This window comes from Xenopus laevis, chromosome 1S, assembly GCF_017654675.1.
Source record: "Xenopus laevis strain J_2021 chromosome 1S, Xenopus_laevis_v10.1, whole genome shotgun sequence".
Lineage (NCBI taxonomy): Eukaryota > Metazoa > Chordata > Amphibia > Anura > Pipidae > Xenopus > Xenopus laevis.
In genome coordinates, this window is record NC_054372.1 from 42,076,381 (window position 1) to 42,090,874 (window position 14,494).

Sequence of the window (14,494 nt, forward strand, 5' to 3'; positions counted from 1 at the left end):
GTTGGTTTGTGATTCCCAAATTGGCTCTTTTAAAATTACACAAGGAACATTGTATGCAAATCCTAACAGCTCATTCTGTCTATTTTCAGTAGTAGTGACCTCCACAGTCCTTTTTTTTAAGGAAACCTCATAAATGCAAGCACTATCTATACCACTAACGGCCCCTTTATCTCAGTACTTCAAACTGATACAGATGGAAGTGATCTACAAAAAATGGTGAGTGTTCCGATCATCACTAGACATTGTTCTAAACAAATCAGCCTGTGTGCCAAGTTGGATTACTGTATATACAGTATCTGTATTTATGGCAGTAAAATGACACATGTATAACTTTCTCAGAATATCCACAATGAACTCAATATTATTGGATTCTTATCAGTTAGTTGAGAAATCTTTGTCTCATTTACACATTTTGCTTTATTTCAATGTATGCATTGTCTGATTTTTCAGATTTTATTTTAGGATCATTCATTTAAATGGCAATTTAAAGCACTTAAAAATATGTTACAGATGGTGGTATATAATAAATGCATACCTTAACATTTAAAGCATTGGCATACAGAAAATACAGCCACTAATGCTCACATAACAGTATTTTGTACAAGAAAAGGCACCTGCATCATTTAGGGATTTTATTGTTGTATCCAACAATGCCAACTTGCATTAGTCCAACTTTTTTTTTTACACTATTACCCATTACTATTATCTATTTATTTTTTTGACGCCGGAGCCCGTTTTTTGACGCCGGCGCCCGTTTTTTAGAATCGCGCAAATTCGCTACGAATTCGCGCCTGGCGAATAAATTCACCCATCACTATTTAGCAGAGAATAATATGTTTTATAAACATATAAACATATGAATAAAACAAAAATGTTAAAGTATTGTAGATGTATTTAAAATAACACAATATAACCTTTATTGCCATTATAAAAACAGTTTGGAGACAACACATCCCCTCTGCTCATTCGATTGCCCAATTATAAACAGACAGGAAGACACGTTTGATTAATAAATCCCAGATTCCAGAAAACCTCACACAACTAAAACCATTCCCCAAAGGCTCCCTATCAGGTGGTGTCCATTAGGAATAATACAGGAGGGAAGTAACGACAAAATGTATTCTATCTGTCTCATTAAGAGCAAAAACAGTATTTTTTACCAAATAATCTAACAGACCTTTGTATGGTTTTGTAGATTAAATTGTAGATTAAAAAAGGCTCACTATTGATTTATTATTTACTGATGGACTGCTGCTGGAAAACAGAATTCATATTTTCATCAAATTTAACATTGGTATAAACCTACTGAGTAGGGCTCGCCCTGTCATTCTTATGCATTACCTCTATGACAAAACTTTAAAAATATTATACAGAGTTTATCACAGAATAATTAGAAAGAGAATGTTCTGTTCCCTTGGCAATCATTCATATTATCAACAAGATGGCTCTTATTATACACAAAATGGTACAGAAATAGCATATGCTGTGCACAATATACACACACATATATGTGATGTTTCTGTAATTTGAATCTCCATACTTTGTCAGCTAAAACTCATGAAACATTAATTATCCATGTTTTATTAGGGTTCTGAATAAAGGACCCTATGCAGCAATCAGTGGTGTAACTACCAGGGGTGTGGGGGAGATCACAGCCTGGCCTGCACCCCGTTGTGGCCTGCTTGTGCCACAATACAGTAAGTCATGTTGCGATTGGCAGGGCATAGGGAATTTTTAGTTGCTCTGGTGCACTATTCCGATGGAGGGGGTGGTGGGGGACCAGGACCCATGGCTAGTAACATCACTGACAACAATGAAGCTGCCAGTGGCTAAATATTTAGCACTGTTAATATTAAGAATAACACCATTTAATAGTTGATTCATTGATTGGTGTGATGATAATGGATTTGAAGAGATACACACAACTCTTTGTCCAGCTTTACTCACATGATGGTTACATTTGGAGAGACAGAAGGGACAGTGCGTAATTTGGCTCCATCACAGTCAAGTTCTAAGCCTCGGCACAAACACTGTGCTGGCACCGGCCCGAGTGCTGAATAAAAACAAGATAAAAGCATTACAGGTGTGTGACACAGGTAAGTAATTAAAGTCCATCATGTCCTTATACCACTTTTCACTAGCACTATATTATACAAAAAGCAACATTGCAGAATAACAGTATATGCTAGTTGCAAGACAACTCTCCATTCGGTAATCTCATAATACTTCTCAAACACTGGCCAGTGTCAAGACAAACTAAAACAGTATATAGGCAATTCTATTTAGTTAGTACATGTTTGCTGTCAAACACGGGTGTCTGCAGAAGGGGGCTAGAGGGGGCAGTTGCCCCACCCTGACTTCTTCAGCTAGTTCCAGGACATTGTTTGCAAATTTGATTTATAACAACACAAAACATTTTTTAAACTTCCCACCCCAAGGCATCAGAAGGCACTTAGGAGAAGCCTGCAATGCCAGTAATAAAGTTAATTTGTAGGTGGCAGCTTACCTGTAGCATTTGCAGGGGATTGGTTGTGCTAAGAATGTGCAGGAAGTAGGGAGTGTTCATTGGCTGTTACCATTATAGTGGGAGGGCTTAGAATGGAGGTTTGTGTACCTGATAAATGGATTATGTGAAAGCAGGTTTTAATTTAAACTGAGTCTGCCACCTGCGGAAGCGTGCAGCCGGGAAACAGAGAAATGCCATTGGACTTTGAAAGATGCTAAGGGACTCAGAGCAACATATGGAGAGTAGACGCTGTATTTTTTTAAAAGCGGTTTTAGCAGAGTGCAATTTTAACTGTTTAATAAAGCTTCTGCACATGTTATTTTGTTTACCAACTAAGGAAATAAGAAGTTTATAAGCAGATTGGAACGCCAATTACTATCAATGCCTTTATCTACTCATGTCTTTTGAGTATAATCAACTACCAGATTCGGAGTGTGGGCTCTTTATATATCATAATCTGTTTTCACTGGTTTAATCAGCATTCACTTTTTAATATTTGTGAATAACTTTGAAATATCTTTCAAGATGGTGCACATGAATTAAATGTTCTGTAAACATTTGTGGGTGTTAATAAGCACAAAAAATATATTTTTACAATAACGTTTATGTAATCATTTTGTTATAAATACTACACTATATTATTTCATCTGTTTTTTCCCTCTCAATGACTTATGGTCTTTTGAGGTATCAAATCTAGCAATCTAATTGTGGAAAGTGTCTTTTAAAGGTGGAGGAGAGCCTTACTGATTGCCTGATTGGGGAGAAACTGGTTTTGAGATTCACCTTTTGTATTTTACCTATACTGAATAGAGCAGAGTAGCATTAAATAACAATAACAGTTGTAAATGTAGTTGGAATCTAATTTGAACTCTGAAAAAAGCTTGGATATTGCGCAACAAATTAATTATGACGTTCAACATTTTTCAACGTTCAACATTTTTTTCTCCCATTGGAGTCTATGGGTGTCATTTTTGCAGCAAAACTTGGCAAAAATTTCACTCATCACTACTATTAACATCCTCAAATAGTTCAAGGTACCTCTGCAATTGGCAGGTTAATATTCAAACTTGAATTTTTGAAGGGTCTGACTGTAATAAATCTCACATTTGAGTTCACAAAAATGTGATGCCATTTATATAAAGGTACTTGCACCCTTGTATTGTATTGTATTTTTGTGATAATATCATTTATTCACCAACAGAGGGTGTATACTCTATGTATATAGAAATGACTCTTTTGGATTATGTGCTGTGAAAGTCCATTACCAGGCATTTTCAGATAGTGTTAGTTATTCACCAACAGAGGGCGTTGTGATATATACCTAAATATATGGACATTCCAGACATTGTCCTTTTAAACCTATGATTAAGGGTGGAAATGTGCCAGGTGACACACTCTACATGCTGTTTTAATGTGGATCAATAAAAGTAATTGTTTTTAAACAATAAATTGATGCTGCGGAACTCTTCTACTAGAAACCTTAGCTGCTCTTCGGACTTCTGTTACATTTTGTCTTCTTGTCCTCTGTTGTGAAACTGCAGCAGCCACATTGCCATGCCATGGCTGCAATTATGCTGGAATTGTGGGGAAAACACTGCATTGTCATGTCTGCATCTCGGACCCAAAATTGCACATTGCACACTGGGCCTTGGTGAGATTTTTATTATTGAAAAGAAAATGTGACTATGAATTAAAAAATGCAATGGCACAAATTGCCATTTGAAAATGAATACATTTGTCCTGAACTCTTGGGGTTAGCTTTGCTATTTGTGGTTGTGATTGTGTGGTGTCTCAGAGATGCTTGGGACATTATATCAGATTGTATGCACTTGCTGTGCCTTAGGAGATTCCTTCTACACTCCAGAAATATTCAAGTGGGTTAACTGGGCCCTAGTGAAGTTTTATATAAATGTGAAACAGAACATACGCTTCACTAAGGACAACACTTAGACGGCACTTAGATTTGATCACAATAAAAAAAGTTTGCAACCAATCCTCTTGTGAATGAGTTTCCCAATATGTATTATAATTCCCATTCGATCAACACATTTAAATGCGTAATTTTCATACAATCCCCAATAGCCACTGAGTGTGACAGGCATTGGAGGGAGGAGGAAGCCTGAACTTTTTGATAGCAACTTAACCTATTATGATTATGTAAATATGCTGAAATCATGCAGTCTAGCAGTGATTAGATTATGCCATAACAAAAAGGCAAGGGAGACATATACTTTTATGGAACAATTGATGCTGTTTCTAATCCAATTATTTGCCGTAACAGATTCAGAAGAACAGCGGAGTTTATACAGCTGAATCTGTATGGAATGGAGTGATCTCAATTAATAATTACACTTTCTCTAACCAGACAAAATTGAACATTAATGATGTAGAACAGTGCTTATCTCCAGGGAGCAAGGAAACTTTCAGAATGACCTTTTTCTTTGCTAAGAAGTTCTGTTTTGTCATTAGTCACCATGGCTGATTCTATTAATTCAGTGGCAAAGAACTTTTCAGCCTGATTCTGACAGTGCTGCCTCCCACATCCAAAAGCATATTGTTGTGTTTTCAAGCCTTGTTTAGAACACCACAACTCTCATATGTTATAAACGCTTAAGATCTGAGTGTCAAAGCCACTGTTTGTAGCTTATCATTGCTAGGATATTTGCTGAGCACACTGAGTTGTGTTTAAAGGCTGCAGGTGGTATGTGTTGTTTAAATGTGCAGTAGTTTCATTATGTAGTAATATAGACAAATATTAGCCTCTGCCTTGTAACCCAAAGCAAATAATCTGCAATCAAGTTTTACTGGTCCAATGCAGTTAGAATAAAGAATGCAAACATTTGATTGCTACTGGTTACTGGTTTTGCTTAAACGTAAGCAAATTAAGAGCAAGTGGTAAGTACATTGAGTATATTGTTAGTCTGTGTGTATTCCCCCAAACCTGTAACATTGTCCATATAAAGAGAGGTTTTTTCCTTGATATTCAGACTCTTCACACTGTATTACTGGAAAAGGGTGGGGGAGTGTGTGACATTTTCATACAATGGCTGGATCAGCGTCTAGAATAATACTCATGTAGAGGGTATCCATATCCTACATAGATATTCCAAATCTCCCACATCTCACTGACTCCATTTGCCTTGCTCAAAACCCTGGCACTTGTATGAACTACTGCAGCCATTCAGTTTTCTTATTCAGTTTGCTGTTTTGGCAAAATGTTAAGATTTAATAGCATTGGATTCATTTTAAAGATACGACTACAAAACAATGTTGTAGTTGATCTATGTTTTGCAAAATATATTGAAGTTGCTCATTATTCAGGGCCTTACTGCCCCCCCCTGCCCCCTTCCCCAAGGTCTGCTTCCTCTATAACTACACTCCTGCTTTCTGCCTTCAGAATATTAAGAATAAACCTGTAAAATGTTGTGCCATTTTTTACATGGCAAACTCTGGTGATGAGTGGTGTATTATCCCACCATTTTTTTTACACAATATAATAAATATGCCCCTAAAACTCCTACATTCAGAGAAGCTTCTCCTCATCTAGCTTAACATGGCTTCATTCATTCATATTCTGCTTAATGTAGTGCTCAATGCAACACCTTGCTGACTCCTCCCCACACCCTGTGCATCAACCCTTCTCCTTTTAGATAACAAGCTCTTTTGGGAAGGTTCTTCTTTACCTCTTGTATTAGTTATTGGTGTTTTGTATGTAATTTTATATGTTCAGTATTTACATCCATTTGTTGTACAGCACTGTGGAATACATTAGTGCTTTATAAACCTAATAATAATAATAATAATAATAATAATAATAATAGAAGTTTTGATTTTGTATCACAAGATTGGACAAAGTTGCACTGGTAGCATCTGACTGACCTTCATCTGCTGAATATAATATATTTAAGGCTTTTGAACACAAATCAGTTTTTTTTATATAAATACACCAATTTCATACTCTTCCTTTAATAATTTAAAAGCTTAATTAGGTATTATTCTAGATGGGACTTTGCAGAGCATCAGACGTATGTGTTTGAAAGTAAAAGACACCCCTAATGTAATGTCTGACGAAGGGGCACGGCCCCGAAACATTACTTTGAATAAACACGCAGAGCTTCTCCCGCTTGCATGGAGTCTGTAGTGCTGGTTCATCTTCTTTTTACCCCTTTGTTATGTACATGAGAGGGGGCTGTAATTGGGCTATAGTGTATAGAACAAGGCTCAATGGCAGGGCCACCATCAGGGAGGGACAGGGGAGACAAGTGGCCCAGGCCCGGTCATGAAGCAAGGGCCCGGCAGTGCTGCAGTTGTGAAAGAGCCGGGCCTTGTAAGGGGGGCCCTAGCACCAATGTTTTTTTTTTAACTTATAAGGGCCCTGACCAGGGCCGGAACTAGGGGTAGGCAGAGTAGGCACATGCCTAGGGCGCAAAGCTGGGGGGGGGGCGCGCCAGGCACGTACCTCCTCTGTCGCCTACCCCAAGTCCGGTTCCCGACTGTCTGGTTGTTTTCGCTTCTTCTTCGTTTCTGCGCTTGCGCGAAAACTCCATTTCGCGCAGGTTCTCGCACGCGAGCGCAGATTCGCGCATGCGCAAATTCGCACAGGCGCCGCTTCTGCCCGGCTTGCCTAGGGCGCCTGGACAGCGTGGCCCGCCTCTGGCCCTGTCCATCAATAGCTTTTGATAACTTGTGTGTGGGGGGATTAGTTTTTTAGCGCTGATGTCTGTGTGTTCTTTGGCGGGATGGAGTGGGGCTTGGGAGACAGTGTGGGAGGGGCACAGGGGGTCACGAATATTTTGTTGTATGGGGCCCCGTGATTTCTAATGCTCAATGGTGTCAGTATTTATTTATTTCATTGCCATTTTTATTCTCAGGAAATGACTGCAGTAAAAACCAGGACTATTAATGTAACAAAGCTTTGTTGTAAGAGCATCTAAATGTGCAGTTATGTGTGGTTTCCCCTCCAGTGGTGCAAAGCCTAAATATCTTATAGAAGTAAAGGAACACATTAACAGGAACACAAGGGAACATTAATTACAATACATAATAATGCCACAAGGCTTGTTAGAATAGATTCCAACAAGGGACTAACATTTAGAGAGAAGATGAAGCTTGCTGTAGCGTGATTGTGGGCCCTGGATCAACAGTCATTAACAAACTCATTACATGCTGCCAGCATTGTTCATGAGGCTGAGCCCAGAATTCTTTCAATGTTGTGCTAACTCAATAGCTTCAGTATAGTACAGTGCACATTAATACATTTTTGTAATAAAGGTTTCCACAAATATTTATAAATTTATAAGCTATGTGAAAAAACATTACTGAACGGAGGTTTCCCCAGGAGCAAAGTAGGTTTCATATTATTTGATGACATGTAATTTGGCATTATTGTAGCTCAGTTTAGATTTGTATTATTTTCTTAATTTCAACACAAGTTGCAACACAGAAATTAGCTTACAGCTATCACCGTTTCTATAGTTAATTCTATATTAGAGTTTTGCTTTGAATACAAATCTGCTCTTTTAACCATTGCCAGGAATCTAGGGGAACCCTACCAACCAAATGGCATTTTAAATTACAAAGTATAAAGATGAAATACAAAACACTTTCTTGTATACAGGGGGACTTCACCCATTTAATAAATAAATGCATACGTCAGAAAATGTCTAATATACACAACTTTTTCAATGGTTTTAAAAGTATTTGTTAATGTAATTCCTACTAAAACAGCATCATTCTGTCTTCTGCTAGTGCAAAAGTAGTCATCTCTCCTTCAGCCAAGGCTTTAGTTCCCACAATGTATTGGATATTTGGGGATTCTCCTTCTTTAAAAGTCCAGTAATCATGGAGAATGCAACGTGCAAGGCATTGTGATAACTGGAATCTTGGCTGGAGTAGAGCTGACTATTCCTACATTGTTAAAGGGATCCTGTCATCGGAAAACATGTTTTTTTCAAAACGCATCAGTTAATAGAGCTACTCCAGCAGAATTCTGCACTGAAATCCATTTCTCAAAAGAGCAAACAGATTTTTTTATATTCAATTTTGAAATCTGATATGGGGCTAGACATTTTGTCAATTTCCCAGCTGCCCCCAGTCATGTGACTTGTGCCTGCACTTTAGGAGAGAAATGCTTTCTGGCAGGCTGCTGTTTTTCCTTCTCAATGTAACTGAATGTGTCTCAGTGGGACATGGGTTTTTACTATTGAGTGCTGTTCTTAGATCTACCAGGCAGCTGTTATCTTGTGTTAGGGAGCTGTTATCTGGTTACTTTCCCATTGTTCTTTTGTTTGGCTGCTGGGGGGAAAAGGGAGGGGGGTGATATCACTCCAATTTGCAGTACAGCAGTAAAGAGTGATTGAAGTTTATTAGAGCATGACTGGGGGCAGCTGGGAAATTGACAATATGTCTACTAGCCCCATGACAGATTTCAAAATTGAATATAAAAAAATCTGTTTGCTCTTTTGAGAAATGGATTTCAGTGCAGAATTCTGCTGGAGCAGCACTATTAACTGATTCATTTTGGAAATTTTTTTTTCCCATGACAGTATCCCTTTAAAATGGTACGTGTAGTCAGCAGAGATGACAACCTTGATATGATTCATATGACTCAAAGCTAGATGTCAGAGCAAGATAAAATGATATCCTATTTTAAGTTGTCAGTTTTAACCTCACCATGGATATGGAATTGTTCCATGTGTGTGGCTTTCTGATCTGTACTGGAGCAAGTCAGATGACTTACTTTATTTACATGTTTTGTTCTGTAACTTTCAGGCTTGGAATTTCAACTATTATCTGGTTGCTAGAGCTTAATGACCCTATCAACAAGCCAGTAGTTTGGAAGTTAAAATGGAAGATCAATAGGAGAGGGCCTGAAAAGAAAAGCAAACAATGAAAAATAAAACTGAACCCTCATGGTCGATCTATTCATGGTTGCCGGGGCTAATGGACACAACAGTCAATTTTAATTTTCATGTACAGGCCAAAATAGGCGCAGTAGGAATGATAATTAAAAAATTATATAAAATGAACCATCTACGATCGAAACATTGCTTAGAATTGGTCCATCTTAACATGCCAAAAATGTATATGAAAGTAAACAAGCCAGCTCTGTTAAAATAAATATATTAAAAAAACAGATGATTATTCTTATAGTTTATTGTAAATCTCACAATTAATTAATCAGATTGTGTAGAGGTATAATTACTCATCAATAATTATCTAAAAAAGACAGTAGTAACCCCACACTATCTGAATATTTAAATTTTTCAGATTTGATTTAAAACATTAATTACTAGTGATAGGCGAATTTATTCGCCAGGCGCGAATTCGCGGCGAATTTGCGCGATTCGCCACCAGCTAATAAATTCGCGAAACGCCCGTGTAAATTCGCGGCAAAAATTTGCCGGCGTCAAAAAATATTTTTCAAAAAAACTGACAAAAATGAGATGCCGGCGCAGTTTTGCGAATTTCGCGTGAAATTCGCTAATTTTTCGGCGAAGCGAAATGCCGCAAATTCGTCCATCACTATTAATTACCCTTAAAGTTCATCAATTGGTGAAAGTGCTTAGTGCTTCATATACCGTGCAATCAATTCAGTGCTAACACAAAAAACAATACATTTTTCAATACAACCGACAATTAATTTATGAATGCATTTAAACCCTAAAAACCCTTAAAAAAACTAAATGCATAACTCAATGGTATATTTATGTCAAAAAGTGGCGGTTGAAATAAAGGAATAAAGTATAATAGCACAGCTCAATGTGTATTCAGATCATTCACTCTTGGCATATCTGTTTTAATAAACAGAGGATCCAACAGGACAATAAAATGTTGATATTGCCCATAAATACAGTATACAGACCAAGTCTGTGTGAGCAAAACTGGCTACTCCCTTTCACACCTGTATCTCTAAATGGAAATGTGCTGAAAAGAAATGTTCAGTGCAACAATAAACCCATGGAACTCTTATTGCTGGTGGAATAATAATGTATTACTGTAGGAGCAGCTTACTGCATTCAGACGGCTTCATCTCCATGTTGAATGTGTTTATACCAATTTTCTCGTAGTGCTTTTCAAAAAGTTTATCAAGCTGCTGGGACCACCCATTGTTGTCTCCTAAATAAAATAGAAAAAAAATTTCAATGCTAGAAAACACCTCTATATTTTAAAATATATGTATCTTCAGACTAAGTACTAATCAATATGGCTTTATGAAGGACAGAGTGTACCAAACAAATTGAATTGCTTTATATGATGAAGTAAGTAGGAAGTTGGTTTCAGTAGATTTATTTGGATTTTGCAGAGCTTTTAATACAGAGCATATTTCAAGTATTAAACCATTTTACCTCCCTAAAATATATGTTGAACTTGAGCGCTTATAGCCTCCTTTGCCCTGCACAGTGTTTACTAAGCACTGCTATACAATCATATGTTCAAAGACAAGCTGGCAGCTATTAGAATTTATTCTAGTTTTTTTATTATAAAATCTAAAGTGGAAAAAAAACCTCACATTTTTCGAGATTTATTATACCCCGAGGCTGCAAAAAGTCAGAATCCGTAAATTCGCCATCTCAGACCTGCCGAATTGTATATACTGTAAGTCAATGTGAGAGGTCTCTATAGAAATTTGAAAGTTTCTGTGGTCTGCGCTGGAATTAGCCCAAAAATCCAACTGTTTCTGTCTTTTTGGGCAAAAATCTGAAAAATTCTGGCTTTCCTGGAAAATTATCTAAAAAATTGAGCGATTCAGGAAAAAAATCAGAAAAAATTGTAAAATTCAGGTTTTTGCTTGATTTTATTAATTTTCCCCACATCCAATAAAATTAAGCTTTTTAATAAAAAAAATAGGGTCAAATTGTGGATTTTAGTTTGGTCGGACTTTTTAAAATTAAATAATCAGAACAATTTGGATTTTGATAAATAAGCCCCTGAGAGTTTCTTCCAAAAGACTGGGAAAGCTGTAGCAGGTGCAATGGCTGAATACTGACTGTAGTAGGATTTACTTGCGATTCAAAACACATTTCTAAGACTAATATACTAATGTATATGCATTTTTTATGCAAATTATATGACCCATGGGAATGAAGGCTAGGCACAATAAATAACTATTGATAGCTGTTTACATTGCATAAAAGTAGAATGACTGATATGGGGTAAATATTTGTTGCTAGGCTAAGTTTACCTACGGTAGATATCCAAATGGTCACTGCACACTTTAGTTGTTCTTTCTTAAAGAAGAAGGAAAGCTCTGGGGGCATTTTATTGCCAATAGATTAGCTGCAATAGTGCAAGCTAGAATGCTATATTTATTCTGTAGAATGTTTTACCATACCTGAGTAAAAAGCTGTAGAAGCTCTCTGTTTGTTTAGGACAGCAGCTGCAGTATTAGCTTGGTGTGAATCACTTCCTGCCTGAGTCTCTCCCTGTTTATTTATAGCTCTGGCTATAAGTGGCTAATCTGGCTCTGGCTCAGATTACAGCAGAGAAGGGGGGGGGGAAGAGGAGCAAACTGAGCATGCTCACGCCCAGGGCAAGGAGGTTTAAGCTGAAGGCAGGAAGTCTGATACAGAAGCCCATGTGTACACAATAGAAGGAAAGAAATGCTGTGTTTCTTTTGATAGAGGACTCAGAGCAGCACTACTTTGAGGATTTATTGGTATATTTAGGAGGTGGACCTTTCTGATAAGGCTTACTTAGTTTTACCTTTCCTTCTCCTTTAAACCAGTTGATATTTTATATAGATTAGAAATCCTACAATGTAGGTTGAGAATGTGTTTGTGTGTATATAGTATAAATTATTTATATAATGTCCACATCCACTTAAAGCCTGCATGTTCCCACTTCTAGCTGCCTAGAGGCACTTGCTTATTATGTCGACTGAGAAACCTGAGGCTTTCTCTAATGAACTATCCTGCACTAATAGATTTATAGCATAACATCTCGTCTGCACCTTGCAATTTGTACAAATAATGCTATGCCATTGTTTCTTGTGACACACATCAATATACCCTATGATCATAACATTTAAAAGCCATAAACTCTTCCATGAACTTCTCATCTAAGCTTGACCCAGCTTGAATTACTTTTGCATTTGGTTTCAAACAGTGCCTCTTCAATCATCCATGTCAAAGACACCTCCATCAGTTTCCAGGAGGATAACCCTTCTAAGAAATAAATCCCATTTGTGCCAGGCAAAAGCAATACACTACCAGACACTGACCTCTAATCCCTCTCATAAAACAATGACAGACACTATATGGCTGCAATTTTGGATCTTAAATTGGGAGATGCAATTCACGCTTTTCTACCAAGATGAGCTTCATTGTACATTTTGCTTTGTTGATCTCTAAATTAAGTGTTCAAAGAATAACCTTCTATCAGTCTGCGTGTTAGTGATGACAACCTTCTCTTTGGGAATTTAATCGGAATCTATATTATTTCTCTCCAAAATACATTTTGTGTGATATTTATATTTCACTAAAATGAAACTTTTTTTCATGCTAATTAGGTCTTTTTTTCTGTATTTAATACATTAATTTAATGAAGCAAACACATCAGTTTTACCACTGCAGCACAACAGTGCATTATATTTTCATTAATTTAGGACACTTCCATTTTTGGCGTTTTTTGGTTGATATATCAAGCTTGGTACAATATTGTGCATCCTTGTCATTCATGAATTGGCCCCTTTGGGTTTATCTTTCCCCCTCTTTGCATTAAGCAAGGGCAACATGTGTAGTAGGCTACTTAGCTTATGGTGTTGGCCCCCTTTCTTAACATCCAATTATCACACGCTGCTAAAAGTAAACTGGGTTATGCAAAAGTAAAACGCAAGTTGTGTGCCTGTGTTGCTGTTACATTGTTTGTAGATTCCAGTGCCTCTAAATGCCCAGCGGCTCCAAGCCCAATATAAACATGACTTTTATTCCTGAGGAAGGGGGTTGTCCCATGAAAGTTTGTGCTTCATATTTTGCTACACAATTAATGATATAGGGCAGGAGTGCCCATTCTTTACTAATGCGAGGTTTACTTTTAGTGATGTTCAGTTTAAGGGGTAAAAGGCTATGGCACTTGCCTAGCCAAACGCCAGCAATTAATCCAAATGCAAAAAAACGCCAATCACTAAGGAAGGGACAGGTGTTCCCGAAACGTTTGATTGTAACTGCAGTGTCTGGTAGCCCCATGGAATAAATTGGGATCACCCCTGTTGCAGCATACTAAGGTATTGGCGTTTTTTTGCATTTGGTTCCATCATGATCTACATCCAAGCATTCTGTTCCATGGATAATATTACTTAAATATTGATTTATGAGAAAATGTATATTGCTATATTTAACAAACAACTATCTCTTATGTAACCTTAACATAATAAATATTCAAATGAAAAGTATGAAACAGGAGAGGAATTTAGAGAAGCTGTTAGTTGACAGTGTCTTGAGATCTACTGATCACCAGCTAAAGGTCTACTGGTAGATCCTGATTTAACTTTTGGGCACACCTGATGGAGGGTGATAGCGAATGCCTTTTGTCATTCTTTCATTTCCCCAGGTGATACTCACCAAGTTGTATGAACACAAATGAGAAGGACAATGTTGTTAAAGACTGTTTTTTTACTGTTTGGTAACACTACAGAGTAATGGACCACAGTGCTGGATGGAGGGGTTTTACTAAACACCAAAGTAGACCCCAAAGTAGGGTTATATGAAAGAAAAAATGTAGATTTCAAATTCTATTCTAAAATGCATTTGAAGTCATTGTGCAGTACTTTTTTTAATCTTTTTTTTACATTGAGTGAAATCTCTCTGTAATTGGCAGTTTCGAAGTGCTGGGTGAGGGTTAAAATGGTATAAGGTGCAAATATATCTTCTACAGTATTATCTCTGCAATTGTTTGATTTATTGCTTAGATCTTAACATCACATGTTTCCTGTTGTTGTGAGTACTCCTCCTGTCATTGTTGGCTTGCTCTTTATTTTAAGGAAAACAT

The 14,494-nt window shown here is 37.2% G+C and overlaps 1 protein-coding gene across 1 annotated transcript in view; it reads right to left on the reverse strand.

The window, feature by feature from the left end:
- The window catches only part of rxfp1.S (relaxin family peptide receptor 1 S homeolog), a 115,972-nt gene that overhangs the window by 33,769 nt on the left and 67,709 nt on the right, over positions 1–14,494 (reverse strand). The window contains exons 3-4 of the mRNA XM_018243242.2: positions 10,520–10,624; positions 1,948–2,053 (exon numbers count right to left, since the gene is read on the reverse strand). Coding sequence (XP_018098731.1) covers positions 1,948–2,053; positions 10,520–10,624 — 211 coding nt within the window. The remainder of the gene's footprint in view (positions 1–1,947; positions 2,054–10,519; positions 10,625–14,494) is intronic.